At 42.9% G+C, this 21,822-nt stretch overlaps 1 protein-coding gene across 1 annotated transcript in view; it reads right to left on the reverse strand.

Moving 5' to 3' along the window:
- Positions 1-21,822, reverse strand: part of CLSTN2 (calsyntenin 2) — a 639,619-nt gene that overhangs the window by 81,098 nt on the left and 536,699 nt on the right. Inside the window, exons 7-8 of the mRNA XM_011958111.1 lie at positions 21,374-21,622; positions 14,386-14,507 (exon numbers count right to left, since the gene is read on the reverse strand). Of these exons, the coding sequence (XP_011813501.1) occupies positions 14,386-14,507; positions 21,374-21,622 (371 nt within the window). The remainder of the gene's footprint in view (positions 1-14,385; positions 14,508-21,373; positions 21,623-21,822) is intronic.

A 21,822-nucleotide genomic window follows, 5' to 3' on the forward strand; every position in this document is an offset into this window, starting at 1 on the left:
GAAGAGGGAGAGTTCTGTCTTTCCCATGAACACATAAGAAGTTACTGCTTGCTGAAGAGAAGACAGGCATGTGGAACCATGGGGTCTAGCATAGGAATAGTTCTAGCACTGTTCTGTTTTCTACTTTGGACACTGGAGTCAGAACAGTGTTGAAACAAATGCCAACTCATTCTCACTGATACAGAGAAGGGAAGGTCAAACTATGGTTGTACCTTTAATTGGCTTAGAAGATTATAAGGAAACTGGCTGGAAAGTCTCTATTGGGCTGTTCTCAGAAGCCAGTTTAGCTCTTGATGGAAAATGGCCAAGAGACCTGGAGATAAGCAATGAGGATTCAAAGTATTTTCCAGATAAATATGAGAGACTCTTGGTGCATATGAGCAATAATTTCTGAGATCTTTGTGGATACCCCCACCCAACTCATGAATATTACCTATAATTTTTCCCCTTCAAACATCTAATTTATGGCTAAAACCATCACTTTTTCAGTTTCCTTCACCCTAATCACTTCCATGACTATCATCAACAATTTGAATAGAGAATGATCTTTCTGTTTATAAAGGGAAAGAAGGCACCTGCTCTTTCAGGTATTCCTCTTGACTTCTTGGAGCCTTAGCACAGGTCCATACTGAGGCAAGGCTGACACTGTTGTGTGCATCCTGGAAGCAGCAAATCCCACAATCCTAAGACATTCTCCAAATACCTGAAACTTACATCTGTTGGTGCTCTCTTACTTTCCTAGGTCCAAACCTCAGAATTTTCTCTCTAGACTTTCTAGAATCCTGTTTCACACCAAATAAGCAACTCTGGACGTGTGCCCAACTTCCAGTTTAGGGTTTGAAGGTGAGATTGGGCCCTCCTTCATTATTCATGCCACCTCTACAGCATTTTCCTTCAGCATTCTCTAGACATTCCAGGTCCAATTTCTCCTTTCCTACCCGTGGCCCATACGTAGTGAACAGTTCTTGCCAATGATACTACCTTTACCCTTTTGTTTATTTGAAGAAACCTATGACATATGGAGCTCGAAGTTTTTGCATGGGAGTACTCCTCCCTTTGCCTGAGTACTCAAAGACTCTGACCTCAAGCAGGCCTTCCTTAATATGCATCTTTGTCTTATCACAGTATTCTTGGAGTTAACACTGTAACACTTCACATAAAGTTTAAGAACTCTGCATCAGTAGAACTCATTTAACACCTCCATCCTTTTTTCGCTGTTGTTCGATTGTTCCTTTGCCCTTAAATACATTATATTCCCCACAATACACAGTTATAATCATTGGATTTAATAGTCATGGTCATTTAAAGAAATGAAGGAAGGAAGGGCAGTCTTTTATATTTATTTACATAATTACCATTTCCAATGCTCTTCTTTCTTTCCTATGAATCTGTTTTTCATTCTGACATCCTTTCCTTTCCACTTGAAGGACTTCTTTTGTCATTCCATTGTCTTTTGGTTTCCAAAGTTTTCGGTAAAATGTTGGTTATCATACACATTGGTATTTTCCCACACATAATGTGTCTTTTTCTCTGGGTGCTCTTAAGAGTTTATCTTTATTTTCGGTCATCAACAGTTTGAGGATAGTATGATTAGGTGCTGTTTTCTTTGTATTTATTTGGCTTGGAGCTTACTGATCTTATTAAGATGGTGTTTTGAATCAAACTTAATAAATTTTCCACCACTTCTTCAATTAATTATTTAATGCCTTGTTCACTTTCTCTTGTCCTTTGGTACTTTTGAGACTATCTTTCTTTCATTTTCTATTCTCTTATGTGCTAAATCCATATTTTCATTTTAGATATTGTATTTTTCCACTCTACGTTTTATATTACCATACAGTTTCATTTCTCTGCTGAGATTCCCTATCAGTTCATTCATTATGATAATCCTTACTTTTAAGTTTGCAAACATTTAAAATATTGTTTTAAAGTTATTTTCTTCTAATTCCAACATTTGTGTTTTATCAGGGTCTGTTTCTCTTGAATGATTTTACTCTGGACCTTAGGTCACATTTTCCTGTTTCCTCACATGTCCAGTAATTTTTATTGCACACTGGATATTATGGATAATACAGAGTAGAAACTCTGGATTCTGTTATTGTTGATTTGTGTTAAATTACTGGACAATCACCTTGCACTTGTAGAAGGTTTGGTTTGATCCTTTACAGAGGTGTGTCTGTTTAGAGTTACCCTTAGTCCCAGGTCAGTCCTTAAATCCTGGCACATAGTCTTTGCTCTTAAGGTGTATCTCTTTTGCATTTCATTGGAAAACTCTAGATGTTTACCTAGCCCTTCTTGGAGGAATTCCAAAATTTGTCTCCTTTGCAGTGAACAGTAGCTAAAATACCTGCTCAGATCTTTTCATTTTCTTTTCCTGACATTGCTTTCCCTGGGTTCCTGAAGTCTCTTCTGTATATACACAGTTCTGGGAACACTCAGGGATTTGAGCGATTTGAGGGGAGTTTATGATCAGATTTTGACCTCCTTTCTTGCATCTCCATTCTTATTGGTATTAACTTAATTTCTGGCAACTCTGGCATTGGTGAATTTCATCCTCTAACACCTTACGCTCAAAGAATATGCCTGCCTGCCTGCCTCTCTGCCTGCCTGCCTTCCTTCCTTCCTTCCTTCCTTCCTTCCTTCCTTCCTTCCTTCCTTCCTCCCTCTCTCCCTCCCTCCTTTTCAGTTCTTGTTTTTAAAATCTTTATTGAGGTATGATTTATGCATCCTAAGATTCACTCATTGTAAGTGTATAGTTCAGTGGTGTTAAGTAAATTTATATAGTTGTGCAACCATCACTGCAATCCAGTTTTAGAACATTTCCATTATCCAAAAAAAGTCTGTGCTCATTTGCAGTTGATTTCCACTTCAACCCCATGCCCTAGGCACCACTAATCTGCTTTCTGTCTCTACAAATCACCTTTTATGGAAATTTAATGTAAATTAAGTCATATAATATGTAGTCTTTGTTTTCTAGGTTCTCTCACTTAGCATAATGTTTTCGAGATTCATTCATGTTGTATGAGTCAATAGTTCATTTCTTCTTATTGCTGAATAGCATTCCATATATGGACACACAGAGACTATTTACCTGTTAAAGGACAGCTTTTTTTTTTTTTTTTTTTTTCTGGATGCTTTCATCCTCAGATGGTACTTGTATAGCTGAAATAGTGCTTGTAGATGTAGGGACCAGTGTTTGGAAACCACAGCATAGAACATCAGAATATGCCATTTAGATGTTTTTTTAAATTAAGAAGCATTCATTAAACAAGTTTGTGTTAGAAATTCCTAAAAATTAAAAAGGTGAACAAGACGTGATTGTCTAATGCAGTGGACGAAATAAACAGTGACCAAATAAGTATCATAAGGTGTTAAAATGCTGTGGTAACAGTCTTTTCTTACCTTCGCACCATGAAGGTAAGGTCAACTTTCTGTTGGGGAGGAAGTTACAGGAAAGTATTCATAAAGGATGTGACCCCTGAGTATGGTCTTGAAAGATGAATCTGTAATTGGCTAGTCAGATAGTGGGAATGACTTCCCTGCCTAGAACACAGTGTGTTTTATTCTTCTGAACCATGCAGACATGTTCACAGATAGTATTTTCCAGTCTGCCAGTGCCATTGGGGATCGCACTGTAGCAAACTATTTCTGTGAGTTTCTGCTGAGATCGACAAATGAAGAAATATAGTGAAGACTTGGTGGATACCCAGTTCTGCCAAGCTATGTAAATCTTCTCAACAAGACAAGAACCTAATGGAAAACAACATGGAGCTTTGGAGCATGGTGCTTGGTCCAACACCTTTGCCAAATGACTTAATTTTTCAGAGCCTCAATTTCAGTGTTTAGAACATGGAGTTAAGTTTTAACCTCAAAAGTAACTGTGTAGTTTAGACCTAATGTATGTAAATCAAGAGTTTAGGGATTGGAACACAATGGTCTCTCAGAAATGCTAGTTTCCCTTTTTTCTCTCACATGTAATATGTTTCTGGCTAACGTTTACTATCTTGCACCTAAAACCACAAGGAGTTAGTGAAATTACAAGGCTTGTTTGTCTTTCCACTCCCATTTCTATTGCCTCAAAGCTACTATCTTCTAAGTAACCAAGGGATGCAGTAGTTGCTTCATAATGAGACCTTGCTTCCTTCTAAGTGTGCACTGATTGTCAAGGTGATGAAGGAGGTTCATTATTTAGAGGTATAATTAAAGGGCATCCTTTAGCTAAACTAATGAGTAGTAAGTGCAGCAATAGTTGCATGTTTAGACATTAAGGATGGAAACAAATGACTCATTGGAGATTGGGAGTAAGCAGGGATGGTAGAGCAAATTAATCTCACTGCTGGACCTCCAGGGTTATTGCCTTTTAAGACTTCCTCAAAGGGGTAGTCTTCCCTGGGAAGTCGGCTCCAGCCTTCTTTTGTCTTATGGGATGAACAGCCTTCTCATTACCTTGCCTCAGGAGCGAGGTGATCTTTGCTTCAAAAGATGCTAAAACAGGCTGGGCACAGGGGCTCACGCCTGTAATCCCAGCACTTTGGGAGGCCGAGGCGGGTGGATCATGAGGTCAGGAGATTGAGACCATCCTGGCTAACATGGTGAAACCCCATCTCTACTAAAAATACAAAAAAATTACATGGGCATGGTGGCAGGAGCCTGTAGTCCCAGCTACTCGGGAGGCTGAGGCAGGAGAATGGTGTGAACCCAGGAGATGGAGCTTGCAGTGAGCCAAGATCGCACCACTGCACTCCAGCCTGGGCGACAGAGCAAGACTCTGTCTCAAGAAAAAGAAAGAAAGAAAGAAAGAAACAAACAAACAAACAAACAGATGCTAAAACATGATTCCTGATGAGCTGAACTTGAAATCTGTTTCTGGATGGACTTCCATGCCTGGTTCTAAACATTTAGGGATATGAGTATATTCTTGTCCTCAGGCATATTCACTAAGATTGTACATTCACGCAAGTTAAGACTGGTGCCTTTTACCCTCTGGGAGTATGTATGTTTTGAGGTCATATACAAAGTTTTTCCACTTCTCAGATGAGAGATGTGGAAAGCACCTTGCTATGTCTTCCACTCTTCATCCATAATCTGGGCATTTTGCCTAAATGGCATGATTTTTGTTAGAACTAAAAGAAAGTGCTTGATATAAAATAAGAACTGAAAATATGCTGGTTCAAGTTCCCTTCTCACTGCACACGGACTTCACAGTGGCCAGTGCCTTTGCATCATGTCTCCCAAGTAAGCGGGATTAGCATTGAATTGGCAATTACATATTAGGATTCAATTTTACCAATGTTTTGCCTTTTCGTATCGTGGAAGTGACAGAGAAAATATCATTCATATTATAAAAGCAAACATTTGGGTTCCAAGCCAAGGAGAAGCCTCCTTCCCTCCCACTGGCACCAATTCCCAAAGGAAACAAGAAAGGTAGAAACATGACACAGCCAGTGCAGTGACTGAGCTCCTGCTGCTTCCATCAGGACCCCTCCATGGTTTGAGTATCTTCATTTATTATTGAATAGATTATTTGATTTACTAAGCATTTATAATTGTGTTGACATTACTTCATTCTTTTTAACTGTAAAACAATATTCTTTTTAATGTTTATATTATTCCCTTCTTTTTAACACTGATTTTAAATATGTATTAGGGGATATCTACTGAAAACATGCATTCATTGCCTCTGGGCAGATGTACAGGCTAGAACACAAATAATGATTTTACAGGAGCAAACGGAATTGCTGAGCAGGTGCTCGTCGAGGGAAAAGAGACCAGAAAGGAGCCAGGCTTGCCAGCAAAACGGGAAAAATGTAGAATCATTAGCATCTTTGATTTGTTGAGATTTAACAGTGATAAAACCTTAGACTCCAAGTCAGGATGAGAAAGCAGGGGAAGTGGGTGAGATGGCAGCAGGGAAGAGAACGGCATCCCTGTAGCTCTCTTCACTGAGAGCGTGGATTCTCCTTTAGAATAGGTTCTTCAGAAGAAAAATAAAGAAAATCCAAGTAATAATGAAAACCCAAGGAAACTTTGAGAAATCAGCTCTTCAAGGAAATAGCTCAGGATATAATGTTAAATAAGCTATGGAAACCATCAGTGGGTTTGTGGAGACTATGTCTACAATGTGGCACATATGGAATTATCTGCTTATCACATGTTACTATTAGTTAGGTATGCAATATGCTCCATCAACATTCGGCAACACTGATCTGCACTTTGTTAAACTTCCCTTCCTTCCCTTTATTCACTTCACTGTGGTCTCTTGGTGACTCCCTCCTTTTAGTCATGGTACAGCCTCTGCAACATAGCAGAAGTCTCTCTCTTGCTAATAATCATAGCAGTCACTACTTGTTACTACCCGCTATAGATCTGAAGCTACCTGCACTACACGGGTGAGCTAGAGCAGAGCTTATTTAGAAGGTGATTCTAAGTTAGGAGGACAGATTAAGTGAGGAGAATGAGTTAAGAAAGGAGGAAAAGTCAATCCAAGAGGGTGTTGTTAAGGTTGTCATTGCATGTAGTGGGGGCTTCTTTCCACTAAGGGCCCTGAGAAAGTGCAGGGTGCTGCCCAGAATTGCTGCAAACTTCCAGGACTGACTGCTTCTGCACCCCTTTGGGTGACAGGTGCTCCTAGGGGTGACAACACTGCCGTGGTTCAGAACTGTGCTCGCTGGAGCCCAGCAGACTTCTGCTGACTTTCTCTGAGGAGAAAAACAGAAAGGTCCAGTGGTGCAGGGTGTGCACTGCAGAGCGGATTGGTTGGGTAAAGTGGATTTCTGTGCTGCTTTAGGGGAACGGCAAGCATTGTCTACAGAATCGAATTCTCATATCAACTTCCAGGTGAAGCTCTATCAAGAGAAAGAGGATTTCATGAATTTGCCTTACTACTTACAGAACCAAGCACAGAGGACTCAGACAAAAGGTTTCTTTTCCACTTCTCATAGCAGGTAAGGCGATTTGGCACCTTCATCTATTAGAAAAATATGACTTAGAGAAAAAGAAAAGCCCCAGATCTGCTCCATGGGGATCCTAGTCCTGAGGCTTATAAGGAAGCAGGCCTAGTGAAAAGCCAGAAGCAAGCAGTGAATGGCGGTTTTACGAAGAAGTGCCTCTTCCTCCTTCCTCCCTAGTACCCAAGCTGGAAGGGGGAGGGCTGTGGAAACCTGTGGTAGAGACATCATACACTGGTGAACAGAAGAGCCTACACACCTCTTCAGAAATAATGACCCAGGGTCACCTCAGCAAGGTGTGGGGAGACGGCATGGCTTGATTTATGAGCAGGAGGCAGCTCCAGGGCTCCCAAAGGCTCACAAGTGAGGTATTAGTTTCCTATTGCTGCTGTAACAAATTACTACAAACTTTGTGTCTTAAAACAACACAGATTTATTATCTTATAGTTTTGGAGGTCAGAAGTCTGAAATGAATTTCACTGGACTAAATTGGAGGAGTCAGCAGGGCCACATACCTTCTGAAAGCTGTGCTGGAGGATCTATTTCCTTCCCTATCCAGTTTCCAGAGGCTGCTGCATTCCTTGGCTCATGGCCTCACATCATTCTGACCTCTGCTTCCACCTTCGTGTCTCCGTTTCTGACTCTCACCCTCTTGCCTCCCCTCGTATAAGAACCCTTACTATTATATTGGGCCCGTAAGAATAATCCAAAATCATCTCTCCATCTCAAGACCCTTAACTTAGTCACATATGCAAACACCATTTTGCCATGTAATGCCACATATTCACAGCTTTCTGGGATTCAGAGGTAGACATCTTTGGGGACCATTATTCGGTCTGCCACAGGTACCTAACAGAGCCCAGAGGTGCCAGGTAAGGTGACATGGCATGAGAGTAATGAGGAGAAGCCATGAAGCAGGAATCTGGGGCATGATGAAAAGCTGCAGGAGAGGGGCTTTAAGATGGAACAAGCATGGCTCAGGCAGTGGGTGCAGTGCTGGTGCCAGCACACTGGCACTCTCTCAAAAAGAAAGCAGAACAAATGGGATACACATGCCAGTAGCTACCTTTCCAGAGAGTGGACAATCCAACCACTGCACAACTCTGACCTGAGAAGCCCAGGATGTCCCATGTGGGTCTGAGGACCCTTCTCTGCCAACACCATGAAGCCACAGAAGCCACGTCTTTCCAAATGTCTTGAGACTCTCTTTGAAATGGAAACAGTCAGGGAGAGGGACTAGAATATGACTGGGGCTTGTCAGGAAGCCATATATGTCACAGGGAAACAAAGAGACTAGGTCCACTTTGCATATCCAAAGTGAGTCACTATTTGTGGCTGTCCCCCTACCCCCAAAACACACACACACATATATTATTCACTCAGAACAACCCTGCAAGTTGATGTCATAGAAAAAGTCATTCAGAATTCTGCCTGAAAGAGAGAGAAGAAAAGAGGTTCTGGACATCCTTCTCCCTCTGTTTAGGACATTGGTTCCTAAAGGACACCTGGTCTTAATGAGGGCAGGGTACAGGCAGGGATGCCGAACAGAGTGGCTCCTGCATTGCAAGAAACATGCACAATGAAGCCAAGAGCTAGTCTTTAACAGGGGAATTAGAGTGCTGACAATGCCCAATTATTTTGCTCATTCAGATGACCGGTCTGAACTGCACTGACCATTCTCCAATTAACTCCTTGGCATTTAGCTATAATAATGATTGAACTAACCTATTTGACTCCCCATGAAGCTGAATGAGCAGATGCAAGTAAACTGACTGCATCATTCTAACACACTTTCCTCACCAAGAAAAACGGATGTATTCATTTTTAGATCTTTCCAGGAGCTTTAGAATTCTATGCAAGTAGAATGGACTTGATAAGCAAAGGCTCTGGCCCAAGACAAATGTGCTCAAATTCTGGCTCTGGGGAACTCGAGCTGTGACTTATGTTCATTTATATCAGAAGGAGGAATACCACCACCAAACCATGGATCTGGGTTGAAGGGACCCTCTGGGTATGGTGAGGGGCTGCTGGCGACCCGAGAAGCTCCCTGCATATAGGGAGTTCAGCATTCTCTATAGGAGGTAGGGCAGGGGCAGGGAGAATTGGAAGCATTCACAAAGGTCATCTTCTTAAGAGGATCCAGACTTCTCAGACGTATTATTGTGTGGCTTTCTTGTATCAAAACAGTAGCTTTTTAAATCAGTAATCTCAAACCAGAGACCAGAGAGTAAAGGTGGACTGCAGAATATTTTTTTGGCCAGATGATCTGTTTTTGTAAATAAGAACATATTAAAGTTGAGAGATTTTACACAGAAATCTGATTTCTAACTTCTGAGCAACTGGAAGTGCAGCACAAGGCCTAGATTCTTGTATAGTTTATAACTGTGTGGTGGCTAAACCTTTATTACTTTATTTTACTTTCCACTGAATCTTGCATTCACCCAGCCAGGTATTGTCACTCATCTTGATGCTTCTTCCCACTCACAATTATTAGAGTTGGGATTCTTGCAAAAGATGCTCCCAAGGATATGTAAACTGGGTATAAACTGAGCAGGGCTGAGTTTCCCCAGGGTGGAGTTGTGTTGTTCTTCTCTTGATCCCTGATGCCTATTACAATTTCTGGCACAGACAGGGCAATGGCCAACTGAATGAATCTGACGTTTGCATCTTGTGCTTGTTGCAATTTTTCAGAGATGCACTTTTTTCCTTATGTGAGCTGGGGGTACCTGTGCTCTTGCTGGTCAACTGAGGCTGTCACTCAAGCTGTGTCTTCCCATAAGTGGAACAGACTGTAAAACATCAGCAGATTTCCCTCCAATCACCACACCAGGTCCAAAAGGAAGATTATTAGATTGTGACACTGAGTCAACCATATCCAAATGATATTAAAGCCAGGAGGGGCTGCAAATTAGTTAACCTTTCCTGTATGTGCTGGCAGCTGGGCACTTTCCTCTGCTTTTGTCTGGGTTTGCATGTGACTCACTGCAGGCTCGAGGGATTTGCATTAGTGGATCATAAGTAAAAATCCCATTAAAATGACATTCTCCTCATCATTATGATGGCTTTAGTGGGATGCCCTGGATTGTCACAGGCATCTCCTGCAGCCATCTGGTAGTAGATTTACTTGGCTGTCCATCCACCGTGGCCAGAGCCTGCTGAAGTGTGGGGCAGAGGGGCTGGGCTGACTAAAGCACACAGTGCCTCTGTGGAACGGCCTCTCTCAGCAGCACTCCTGAAGGGCTATGTGAAAACTATTCTCCATGCCTGGTTTCAGTGCCATGAAGAGCCGCTGTTCAAACATGTCTGTTCAGGACTGGGGTTCCTGGGGGCCTCCAACATAGCCCCTGCCACTGGCTGCATTCAATGGCCTGGCGTGAGTTATATTTGCTTAAACTTGATAAATCTGATGAATGTCATACTATAATTCCTTATATTTGCCCATCTCTAAAATTCTGTCTTCTCTTGAATAGTAGATGTTTCAATTATGGCCCATTCCTTTGGGGATAAATTGTCAACTCAATAATATGATATAAAAAGCCACTTGGGATTTAATATCCACCTGCTCCTCCACAAGGGGTCCCAATACCTGTCAAAGCTTTCTCCTTCTGTCCCATGCCTGTGCCTATGCCCCGCCACACTGAGAGCTCACACGCCCTGACCCCAGCCCTCCTGCTCACTGCTCTGCCATTAGGCTGCCCTGCCCTGCACCACGGAGAACTCCACATTCCTTTCAGATGTTCCCTCCCACAGAGGACTTCCCAGGCTCTCAGCCCCAAGTGCCCTGCAGGGGCTCCCATAGACTCTCCTCATCTGGCCCCAGCCCACAGTGCCTACCACATGGGATTGTAAACTGTCTGTTGATGTATTTGTTTGACCCATTATCGTGGAAACTTCTAGAGAACAGAGACTCTTATTTTAGCTACTAATCTGTAGCTAATCTGTAGGTACCCTGCACAGAGCCTAGAGTACAGTTTGTGCTCAGAGTAAACTGCTAAATAAAGAAATAAACGAGTCCCCATCAGGCACTAGAACAGATAAAATGCTGCTGAAATTTCCAAGGTTGGCCAGAAGTTAAAATATAGACAATACATTAGACTGGCTTGAGTCCTTTCTGGCCAAGGCTAGAAAGTTCCGTAACAGTTACAAATCCACTGGTGGTAAATCTAGTAAGATCTTGAAATAAGATATCAAGATCAAAGATGAACAATGTTTGAAATCCAGGGAATTAAAAATGGCAACATTTAAGAATTTTAAAATACTCAATAAAATGAGTCAAAAGATCAATTAATCACTGGGAGGTTTTCAAAGATATCTGGATTTTTCTTCCCTCCTCTCTCCCTCCCTCTTCCGCTGCCTCACCTCATCTCTCCCTTCTTTTAATCTTGACATCCATTCACTGTTATGCAAACATTTACTAGGCACCAACCATGTGCTCATGCCTATAACATGCACACAAGAGCTGGAGATGAGTAAGACACTACTCTGTCCTCCAGGAGCTCAGTGCAAAGTGAGCAGACAGGCAGGATAAACGCGTAACTACAGAACAGTAGGAATGGGGATGGAGTTCTGCCTGGAGACTGGGGAGCAGAGAATAGAGGCAAACCACCCATGGGGGGGACCCAGGATGGCTTCCTGGGGGAGGTGACCTTACTAGGTGTGCACATTCTGGGCATCAAGTGATTTACACCCAAGAAACTTCTGGCAAGGTTCTGTCTACACAGGAAGCTGAGTAAAGAGAAAGAGGGGTCTCTGGGTTGGTCAATATATACCACTGGATTGCTAGCATGGGAACTGTTGAGGTTTCCTGCACCCTACTCACTGTGGTTCCCTTCAGAGGGAGGGTAGCTGTGCAGGTGAGCTGGGGCCCTGATCATCAACAGGCAGTCTTTAAACTTTTTAAATGTTAATTTCTTTAGTAGAGGAATGCTATGGACTGAATTGTGTCTCTCCCAAATTCTTATTTTGAAACCCTAACCCCCAATATATTTGGAGCTAGGACCTTTAGGTGGTAATTAAGGTTAAATGAGGTCAAAGGGTGGAGCACTATTTCAATAGAGCTGGTTCCTCATAAGAAGACAACGCACCAGAGTGCTCCCTCTCTGCCATGTGAGGCCATGGTGAGGAGGAGGCCCTCTACAAGCCAGGAAGAGATCTCTTAACAGGAACCAAATTGGCTCCTTGATCTTGTACTTCCTAACATCTTTAACTGTGAGAAAATAACTTCCTATTGTTTAAGCCACTCAGCCTGTGGTATTTTGTTATGGCAGCCTGAGTAGACAAAGAATAGGACAGCTTGAGCAAAATGAAGATGTGACCATTTTAGAGGATTTCATCAAGACTATGAACATTTTGTATTTCAGTGATAATTCTGATATCTAAAATTTTTGTAAATTTAGAAATGCAAATTTTTAAAACTTCAAATTAGGCGGCACACCAAAGCAGGAGCTGGGCATAATGGAAAGGGCAGGTCCTACCCACGGTTTGCTGTGTGACCTTGTGCAAGCTACTGGACTTCAGTCTATAGCCACACATTAGCCACCAGGAAGGGCTGTAGCAGAGATGAGAATAATTTCCCACGTGCAGCCTGCCTTGCACAGAGCAGGCATTGACAAATGGTAGTCAATGAGATCAGGGTAGTTTGGAAGGTGTTTGGTGAATCTCAGCTCCTCCTTAAATTTACCACTTTGGAAACAGATGTTAGAACTGCTAGATTCACTATGTCTTTATCTTTAGAACCAGAATTCCTTCCTCACCTATTTTTAATTTCCAAGCCTATGACTTCATTTGCCTGCATCAGTGCTTCTCAATCCCATCTTAGAAAATGCCTCAGGATATCTATAATTATCTCAACCAGTATAGCAATGTTCCTATTTTAAAAATCCTCACAATATGGAATTTATTTTAATTCACGTCAATTTGTATTATATATTTTAAAACATCCCATAAAAGCCATATGGCACTTTAGGACATAGCTGAGAGGTTGCTGAGAAATAAAATAAACAATGTCAGGATTTCACAATTCCTGCCAGATTCAGAATTCCTAATTCAGAGGAGCATATACTAATCAAGATGCCATATTTTTAGAATTAGCATACAGCAGGATGGGATTTACTGGGATTGGATTAGGCAGTTGCCACTGGGCTCCCCTAGCAACTTTCCCGTCAGCTTGGCATCCTTAATCTTGTCACATTGCCTGGAGTTCCACCATTGAGAGATTCCTCGGAGTTAATGAATCTTTGTTTTAGAGAACATACATGTGTACTTCTATGAGGATGAAAGGTGGCAGCAATCATTTCCATCTCAGTGTGAATGAGTTCCTCCTGGAATACTTCCCAGTAACACTCTAAGATCAGCTCACTGGAGGACTGGAGACTTGGATGGAACAGAGAGTGGGTGGGGGTGGAGACACAGTAACAAGGAGGGAGAAGGGAAAGGATTATGAATCAGTCAGCCCTCAGCAAGGTGAGGCAGGTAGTGTAGTACACACAGTAGGCTTTGGACGAAGTAAAGAAGACTGGGGGTCCCAGAAGTGCTTAGCCCAGCATATGGAAGGGGCAGAATAAAACAAAATGAGGTCCTGGGGCCTCAGGGAGGAAGGATCAGAGAAAAGGCATCATTTCCTCTGCCTCATTAAGCAGCATCTATTCCTTAATCCTATTTTCTGACTGTTGGCATTCTTTCTCTTGATAATTTAAAACCCTTTTTAAAAATTAGCCCCTGGTCACTTTCAAATTTAAGCAAAGGCCAACTCTAATCTTGCTACATAGATGCTTCCTGATGGCACAGCCAACCAGAAAAGTGAGTACTACTTCCACCGTTAATGCTTCACAGTCAGTCCTCAGAAACATACTTCAAAGCTTTGGAGTCACACCAGACACTTGCTTTGTCATTGAAAGTATGATGCAGTGGCTCTTGTGATCAAAAGTCATGAGGCCCTGGAGTGAGTCACAAATTTTTCCACTTCAGAAAAGAGCATGCACTGCCCAAGGTGCTCTGTGTCACTGCTTACTTCAAAGTCCTCAAATCCCTGTCCTCAACCTGTGTCACCCAAAGGAGGTAGTACAGCACCAAGGGAAGACATGGAGCATTTGTGATTTAAAGATGTGCTAACAGAGATCATAACTGGGCCTGGGGATCAGGAGAACTGGCTTCCACAAGCTCGATGTGGAGCAAATGGACAAACCGCACATGACAGGCCCAGTGACCCGCAGCATCCCGGAGGCTGGGAAGCCTGTCCCTCCCCACCTTCACCTGGCTGTAAGGAGGCAGTTTCCTTCCTGATTTTAAGATGCTGTGTGTCTCCCTAAGCTGATTTTTCCAAAATTCAGCAAGTGGTCAGGACCTTGCAGTGCCTCCCCACTGCCATCACCATTGGATTGGACCAGCCACCCCTGCAGAGGCATGAGTAGCAGCAGCAGGTGTGAGGTGAGCACCATACCTGATCCAGCTTCCAGTGGAACTCCGCGGGGCGAAAGGTGTCAGCCTGGTCGAAGTCCTTCCGCAAGAGAAAGACGAGGCGGCAGTTGTGCACATACAGGGCATAGTGATGCCGGTTCATTTCTGAAAAGCAGAAAGAAGGTTTGAGGAGTGAGAGAACCCCTGTGTCAGCCTCCACCAGAGGAGTCTTCCTGCTCACTCACTTAGCACAGCACAGCGGACAAAGGCATGGGCACTCCAGTCTTCTTATTTACAACTGGCTCTGATGATAGTTCTATAATGCACATGATAGAGCTCTTCGAAAGTGGAAGAGGAAGACTCAGGAAAACCCACAGCCAACCTCTTGCTGAGAAGCCACCTGGACTTTAAATACCCACCTAACTTGTACTCAGATACTGCATCAGACCCAGGGTACAAATTACTTAGGTTAACAAACTTCTTGTTTGTCGGTTACAGATGCTTCTGGAGGGTTTAGGGAGCTATGTGCCAATCACATCAGTCACTCTGTGCTCCTTTAACATACTGGTTTCTTCTAGAGTTCTGAGTTTTTATTTTATTTCATCAGATAGCAGTGACAGCAGTGACCACAGAGTACATCTTCTCTCTCTACCTAGTCTATATGAAGTAGAGCTGCCTCACTTTTAGCTGCTGGGAGGAGGGGATAGGTTGATTTTCCAGCATTAGAGATAGTTTTGTGACTCCAACACCCCCTTCCCATACGCAGGCAATTAACGAGAAGTTTTCCTCTCCTAATGTAGAAATTTCCTTTCATGCTTAGAAAATCTCGTGTCATGGATCCTGGCAGAAGAGGAAATGTTCTCTGACCAATTCTTAGAGAACTTAAACCTTACTACATTATCGAACACACCAGAAATCTACCAGGAGGAGCATGCTCCATAATGTTGGTTGGGTGGGCAGGTGCCCATGTGTAGTGGAAAGAGCATGGGCCCTCGATTCAGTAGACTTGGGGTGGAGTTGTATCTTGGGTGATGTTGAGAGAATCATCTCACCTCTCAGAGCTTTAGTTTCCTTAACTATATCATGACATTGATGCTAGATTATCATAATGTATCCCAAGAATGGAATATTGCAATCAATTCCTGTACATCCTGTATAAACCTTGCCTATAAAGTTTGGGTGGGAGGAAGCAACACCAATTACGTTTCTAGGATGGGCCCTGATTGCTCTTGACCAAACAGGTTCATGGGAATCCCCCAGCACATGACTGCTTCAGGATCCATGACCAGGTTCCTAGCACAGGCCATTCTCCTGGCTTCAAAGCTTCTGTTAGGAGTTGGCAAGTGGCTCAGTTCAAGCCAGTGATACGAGCACTTTTCTCAGCAGTTCTGGGAGAGAACTGCTCTTTTAGCAGAAAGCAAACAGAAGAGATACTTTCCTTCCCACTGGAAGTTGTATTATACCACCGGGAGACTTGGAGCTGTGCAGCCATATTTGCTCATGTAAAATGGATACACTTACAGGCACAGATCTGAGAAATTGCAGAGAAAAGAAGCCCGGCCTTAGATGCACTTTACCTCTTTACCTTGATGATGACTTCATGAGCCTTCATAGCTCTGGATGTTTTCAGTTACAAGATACCCACATTCTCTGTATTAGTTTGATTTTTTGGCTATCTGATATCAGTTTGGTCTGGACTTTCCATCCCTTATAGCTGAAAGCCTCTCAATTGACACAATGAGGAAATGTGTGGAATGCATCTGCCCAGAACAAATACTCCGTAACTGTTACTTATTAGAACTATCATACTGCCTCATGACCAGGACAACATAACAAAGTAGTGCTCCCAGGAAAGCATCACCATTCTTGAGAACACAACCAGAGGATGACAGGAAGGAGAATGGTCAGGGTCTGACTGTGGCAGGGCTGGCCTCGGCTGTTATCTGGGGGACCATTTTTAGCCTTTGGATGGGCAAAACACCCTGGACTGCTTATGGGGATTTTACTAAAGATTTCTGGTCCCCCGCATCACTGTATAACTGACTTTTCTGTGGTTTCTGTTGATAACTCTTAGGAAACATAGAAAGGAAGAATGTTTGCCGTTAGTTTTATTCAGAGTTAGGAGAAGCTGGGGCTAAGGAGGTGGAACAAGAAGAATGGATGGGCAAACCTCACTCTACTACAGCAGCTTCTAGCCTGGGAGGTTTCTTCCTCCTTCTGCTCCCTTTCTCTGAATTCATAGAGTCAACTCATATGCCAGGGTACCTGGTTCATTCACTGTGTTGGTGATGTGATTTGCTCAGGAATCCATTTTATTCCTTTTCCTGTCCTTAGGAATTCTTTGCTGAATCTTTCTTCCCTTCTCTCTGTCCACGTCTCAGGTAGATCCTAAAGCTTTCTGCTCACTTTCATGAATTGGAATAGTCTTGAAGGGTTTAATCCAAATCAAACATCAGTCTCTCATCCAGTTAAAACAGATGTTCCTCTTCTCCACTCGGTCTTTACCCATGGCGTGGCGGCCCACAATAGGGAAAGGATGGGGTAAGATCTTTCATTCTTCTTGTTCCACATCCTCATCCCCCAACCTCCTCCTAGCTCTAACCATGGTCAGAGGTAGGGGAATATGGATGAGAGGAAAAGAAGTATAAAGTCTCTTTAAAAAGCCAGTAGAGTTTTCCATTTTCCAAAGGCTCTGCAGAGGTCTCCACATTGCCATCTTCACCTCCCCACCCTCTGTAAGGATGGCCCTGCTACAAATCTTTACGTAGGAATTGATGTGGTAAGTGACACACTCCTTTTCTGGGTTGCTGGGACATTTGTGCTTGCTGCAATTCCACTTTATTAGCCCTCACCTGTCCATTCCTCGTGTGAAAGATTTTCTTTCCAGTTGATCTTCCATAATTCCTCCTCAGCTTCTCCCTTCTCGCAGGAATCCCCTCCAGCACACACATCAACTCCTGCTGCTGGGACCCCTCTTCCTGGCATGCAGCCCTCTGGTTGCTAGCTTTGCACATTTCTGGATGTCCATTTGGCCCACAAGAGCAAAAACACCTGTGTTCTGCCAAATTGTACCAGGGAAACCTCTCTCCCTCCGGACCCTCTCTCCTTACCCTAAAATTGTGGCAGCCCCATCATTTGCTTGCCTTCAGACACCGTGGGTAAGAATCAGGGCCAAGCCTTCATGTACCCTAAACTCGACATAAGTCAGGCTTTTCCAGGACTCTCCTGGGCTCTGCTCTGACACCAGCCTGGAGCAGACTTAAGAGTGTTTGCAGCTCAGCTAACTGGCAGCAAAAGTAAGGTTCTCACTTCCTTTCTACAGACGACAACCTCAATCCTTCTGAGTGGTTTTCTAGGCACCTCTGTAAGTGTGAAAATACCCCCATCCCTTTCCTAGCAGGCAGGGGGACCATCCTAGCACTCTCTACCAGGCTGACACCTCCATCTCTCTCACCTGGTGATTACTGAACAAGGTTGGCCCCTCTCTCTTAGAAAACCCTGTAGGGAAGTGCTAGCACTGTACATAGCCACTGATCATTCATTGTTCTCTGTTCAAACTCAGAGACAGAAAAGGGCTGCATGCCAGGGGAAGAAGATTCCAGCAAGAGGAGCAGATGTGTGTGTAGGAGGGGATTGATTACTGTGACAAGGCAGGGGCTGAGGAGGAATCATGGAAGGTGACTGGAAAGTGCACTGTTCACGGGAGGAATGGAGAGGTAAACCCCAACAGAGATGGGCTTAGAGGGGCACAGGGCCCCACACAGTGACCTCAAGGTAGACATACGGCTATGTGTTCACCTAACCTATTTTCTTTGCTCCTAGGTTTGCATCTAAACTCATTTCACAGCCTCCCCCATGGGTAGCTGGGGCAATGTGACTAAGTTCTGGCAAATGGAATGTGTATTAGAAGTCAAACATGATACTTTCTGTTCTGGTCAGTAAAATCCTTCTGTGTTCAGCTCTAGCCTTACTTTCTGTTCTACGGTTGAAAATGGCACCAGCAGATGATGCAAGAATCCTTGGCTTCTGAGTGTTCCGGGCAAAGTAGAGCTCCGCTACCCTCCAGACCCACCTGAAGCTACTAGACAATGACAGGAGGTAAAACCGTGGGGAAGGAATGCTAGCTACTGAGATGTTTGTCTTGGTGGTGGTAGTGTTGTTAGTAGTCCTCTCTCTTTTTTGCAGTTAGCCTTTGCTGACTAGTCAATTCTGTTATCCAGCTATTTAGAAAATAATTTATAATGGACAGCATTAGTAAGTTTTACTTAGTACACCAGACAGAACTTAGTGCAATCTTCATGAAGAGCAATTTGACAATTTACAGCAAAAGCTTCCTTTCCTAACATTTCTATTATTTGAATCAGTAATTCAACTTCTGGTTGAAATAATAAGAAATGTCCAAAAGGTATATACCAGAATACTCTTTACAATATTGCTGCGTTTGCATTTAAAAGAAGACAATGTAAATATCTAATGAAAGGGGGCCAATGACATGAAGTATGATAAATCTACATGGCAGAGCTTTAAACTCCCAAATAATCCATATTTTAAAACATATTTTATCACATGGAGAAATGATGTGGAGATAATGTTATATAACGGTAACTGATGACACAATAATATCAGATATTATAAAAATGTAAGGACATTATACATATACACAGAAGCAAAAATAACATTGTAATAAAATGTACTAAATGTTATCAGAAAATATCTCCCCAATGGTTAGAATTTTAGGTAATTTGTGTGTTCTCTTTTACGCTTTTCTGTGTTTTTCATGTTTCCACTATAGACATACATTGCTTTATAACTTGAAAAAAATATATAGATGTAAAAAAGCCATAAACAAACTTTCATTTATTCCAGATTTTTAAAAAAATTTAGGACGGGGTATTTATAGATTTTTTTTCTTGCTGTCAGAAAAGTTAGAGAAAAATCTTCGCACTTTCTCTGTGCCAATCTTGAGTGTTGTTTCACACAAGGGCCCAAGCTGAACACCAGGTGCTACTAATTTGGGGTTGCTGAATGCCTTCTCAGGGGACTGCTGTGATGATGGTTGAGGCAAGTTCAGCCATGGCTGCCCATTAGGCTCCTCCAAGATTCTTATTGAGCTGGGTGGGGCTCTAGCATCTACACGTTTTTACAAGTGCACTACTTTATTCGAATGAGGACCACTGGTGCAATAGCATGGGCCTGGGACTCAGGGTCAGAGGATCTAGGTCCAGTCCTCTCTTTCTTGGTAATCATCTGTGTTATCCTGGGCCAATCACTCAACCTTCCATATTCCAGTTTCCTCCTTTGTAAACAGAAACATTTATAGCTGTCTGACTTGCCTCCCCAGGGACTCGATATAGCTCAGAAAGGACTATATGTGCATGGCCACTGACCCCAGCTCACACTGCTTTGTATTTGTCTGCATATTCTTAAACTGTTGTCTCATTGGGATGCTGACTCCTGGATTATGATGGGAGTACCTCACAGGGCACTGCACAGGCTACTGAACTGCGTCCCAAACCTCCACCTTCCTGCATGAAGGTCCCAAAGAAAAACCTGTCCTTGGCACTGACTCCTACATAGACTTGCCATATCAATAGGGAAAGCCAGGCACCTCTCAGTTTCTGTATCCAGAAAATACATTAACATTTATTATAAAGATCAATTGAAACAGAGAACATGGTGTTCTTGTAGCAGTGTAATGAGGAATAAAACTGGAAATAATAATGATAATTATAGTAACAACATCAAGTAAATTAATGGAACGCTGATTTATGCATGTGATGCTACTAAGTAATTTCATACTTTATTTCAAGTGTATTTCCCCTATTTTACCTATGGGGAAACTGAGGCTCAGAGAGATTAGCAGCTCCTCAAAGGTCACACCTGAAGAAGTGGTCAAGCTGAGATGGAAACTTTGGCTGTCCAACAGCAGCGGGCGAGCTTCAGCTCTTCTTCTGTATTGTATTTTTACTGTTACATCTGCTGTGGTTGTTATTTATTTTGGGTGTTTTAGCAAAAGTTGTATTTGAAATGGGAAATTGTAGAATTATAACTAAATGCAGAGTTGTACAATTTGCATAAGATCTCGGGATGTTTGTGTATGTGTGTGGGGATGGGTGGGTGTAGTGACAAGAGCATAGGTTTGGATTTAGTTGGATCTAAGCTGACATTCTAGTTCTGATACTGACTGTATAACTACTTGTGACAAGTTATTTAATCTCTAAGGAATGTTTTATCCTTAAAATTGCAAGAACAATAAGGCTTTTGTAAAATAACTAATAGAGACCTGTGTTTAGAGTAGTAATAGCTAACACAGATTATCACACTTCCTTTGTGCCAGGCACTGTTCTGAACACTTCCTGAAGTCATTTAATCCTCATGAGAACCCTATGAGGTAGATACTACTAAAACACCCCTTTTACAGACAGGTAAAGTGAGACATGGAAAGGCTAAACAACTTGCCAAGGTTACCTAGCTAATAAGTGTTAGGGGACTTTAACTACCAAGCCGTGAACTTCTTGCACAGGCCCAGCATGCTGAAAAGCCTAACAAATGGTAGCTATCATTACTATATATGGCAGAGGTTTTCAAACTGCTATTCTAAATTGGCAGTACTTTATTCAAAAGATAGCTTTTGGAAATCTTACTGTATATAATACAGTCAAGGTGGAGCTTCTTTGTTTGAATTAGGAATAAAGATGCCTCTCTCACCCGCATCTCACTTACAGCAGACCTAAAGCACTTCTGGGAATGCTGGGGTTCTGAGGAATCCAGTTTGAAAACCACTGATTCCAGCTTTTACATTCTTTGTGTCTGTACCCCTCCTTTCCCCACTTTTCTGCTCCTGCTCTACCTCAAGTCAAGCCTGGAAAATCAGCAGCCAGAAAACCAGAGACCAGAATATATATTGGCAGGGTTCTTCTCAGGCTCCTGCTTTTCTTCCACATCCTCCTTGGCTGTGTCCATGTCCAACCATCTGGGACAAAATGGGCAGCCGCTGGGGTAGGGGTGGAAGGGCTGGGCTACAGACTCACCGGTTTTGTCTGAGTTGCAGAGGATGGTTTCCTTCTCGGCTCTCACACCAGGGCTGGGGCCGTGTTTCATCCACATGGTGATGGTGAACTGGTCGGTCAGGTTCTTGGGCACAATCCCATCAGGGATTTTGGCGCCCTGCCTGCCATCGAACCTGAAGATCATCTCACTGCTGTCCACCAGCAGTCCTGCAGTCCAGTTGGTGGCAGCACTAGGGGATGGCAAGAGGTCAATGATGCCAGAGGAGGCTCCTGCAGAGGGTCCGGAAAAAAAGGACAACAGGTCATTCCTAATGGGGCGGTGTCCTCATCTGTTTTCTGCTCCTGGGTCAAGATGAACTACTCAGTGTACTTACTCAGAGATGTCTGTGTCTAACCGTGAGCTATGTGACTTAGGAAAAGAAGTGCCAAATGCTATTCCAGCCCCTGAGTTACTTACGATTTTCTTGGGG

This window comes from Colobus angolensis, unplaced genomic scaffold, assembly GCF_000951035.1.
Source record: "Colobus angolensis palliatus isolate OR3802 unplaced genomic scaffold, Cang.pa_1.0 Scaffold46, whole genome shotgun sequence".
NCBI lineage: Eukaryota > Metazoa > Chordata > Mammalia > Primates > Cercopithecidae > Colobus > Colobus angolensis.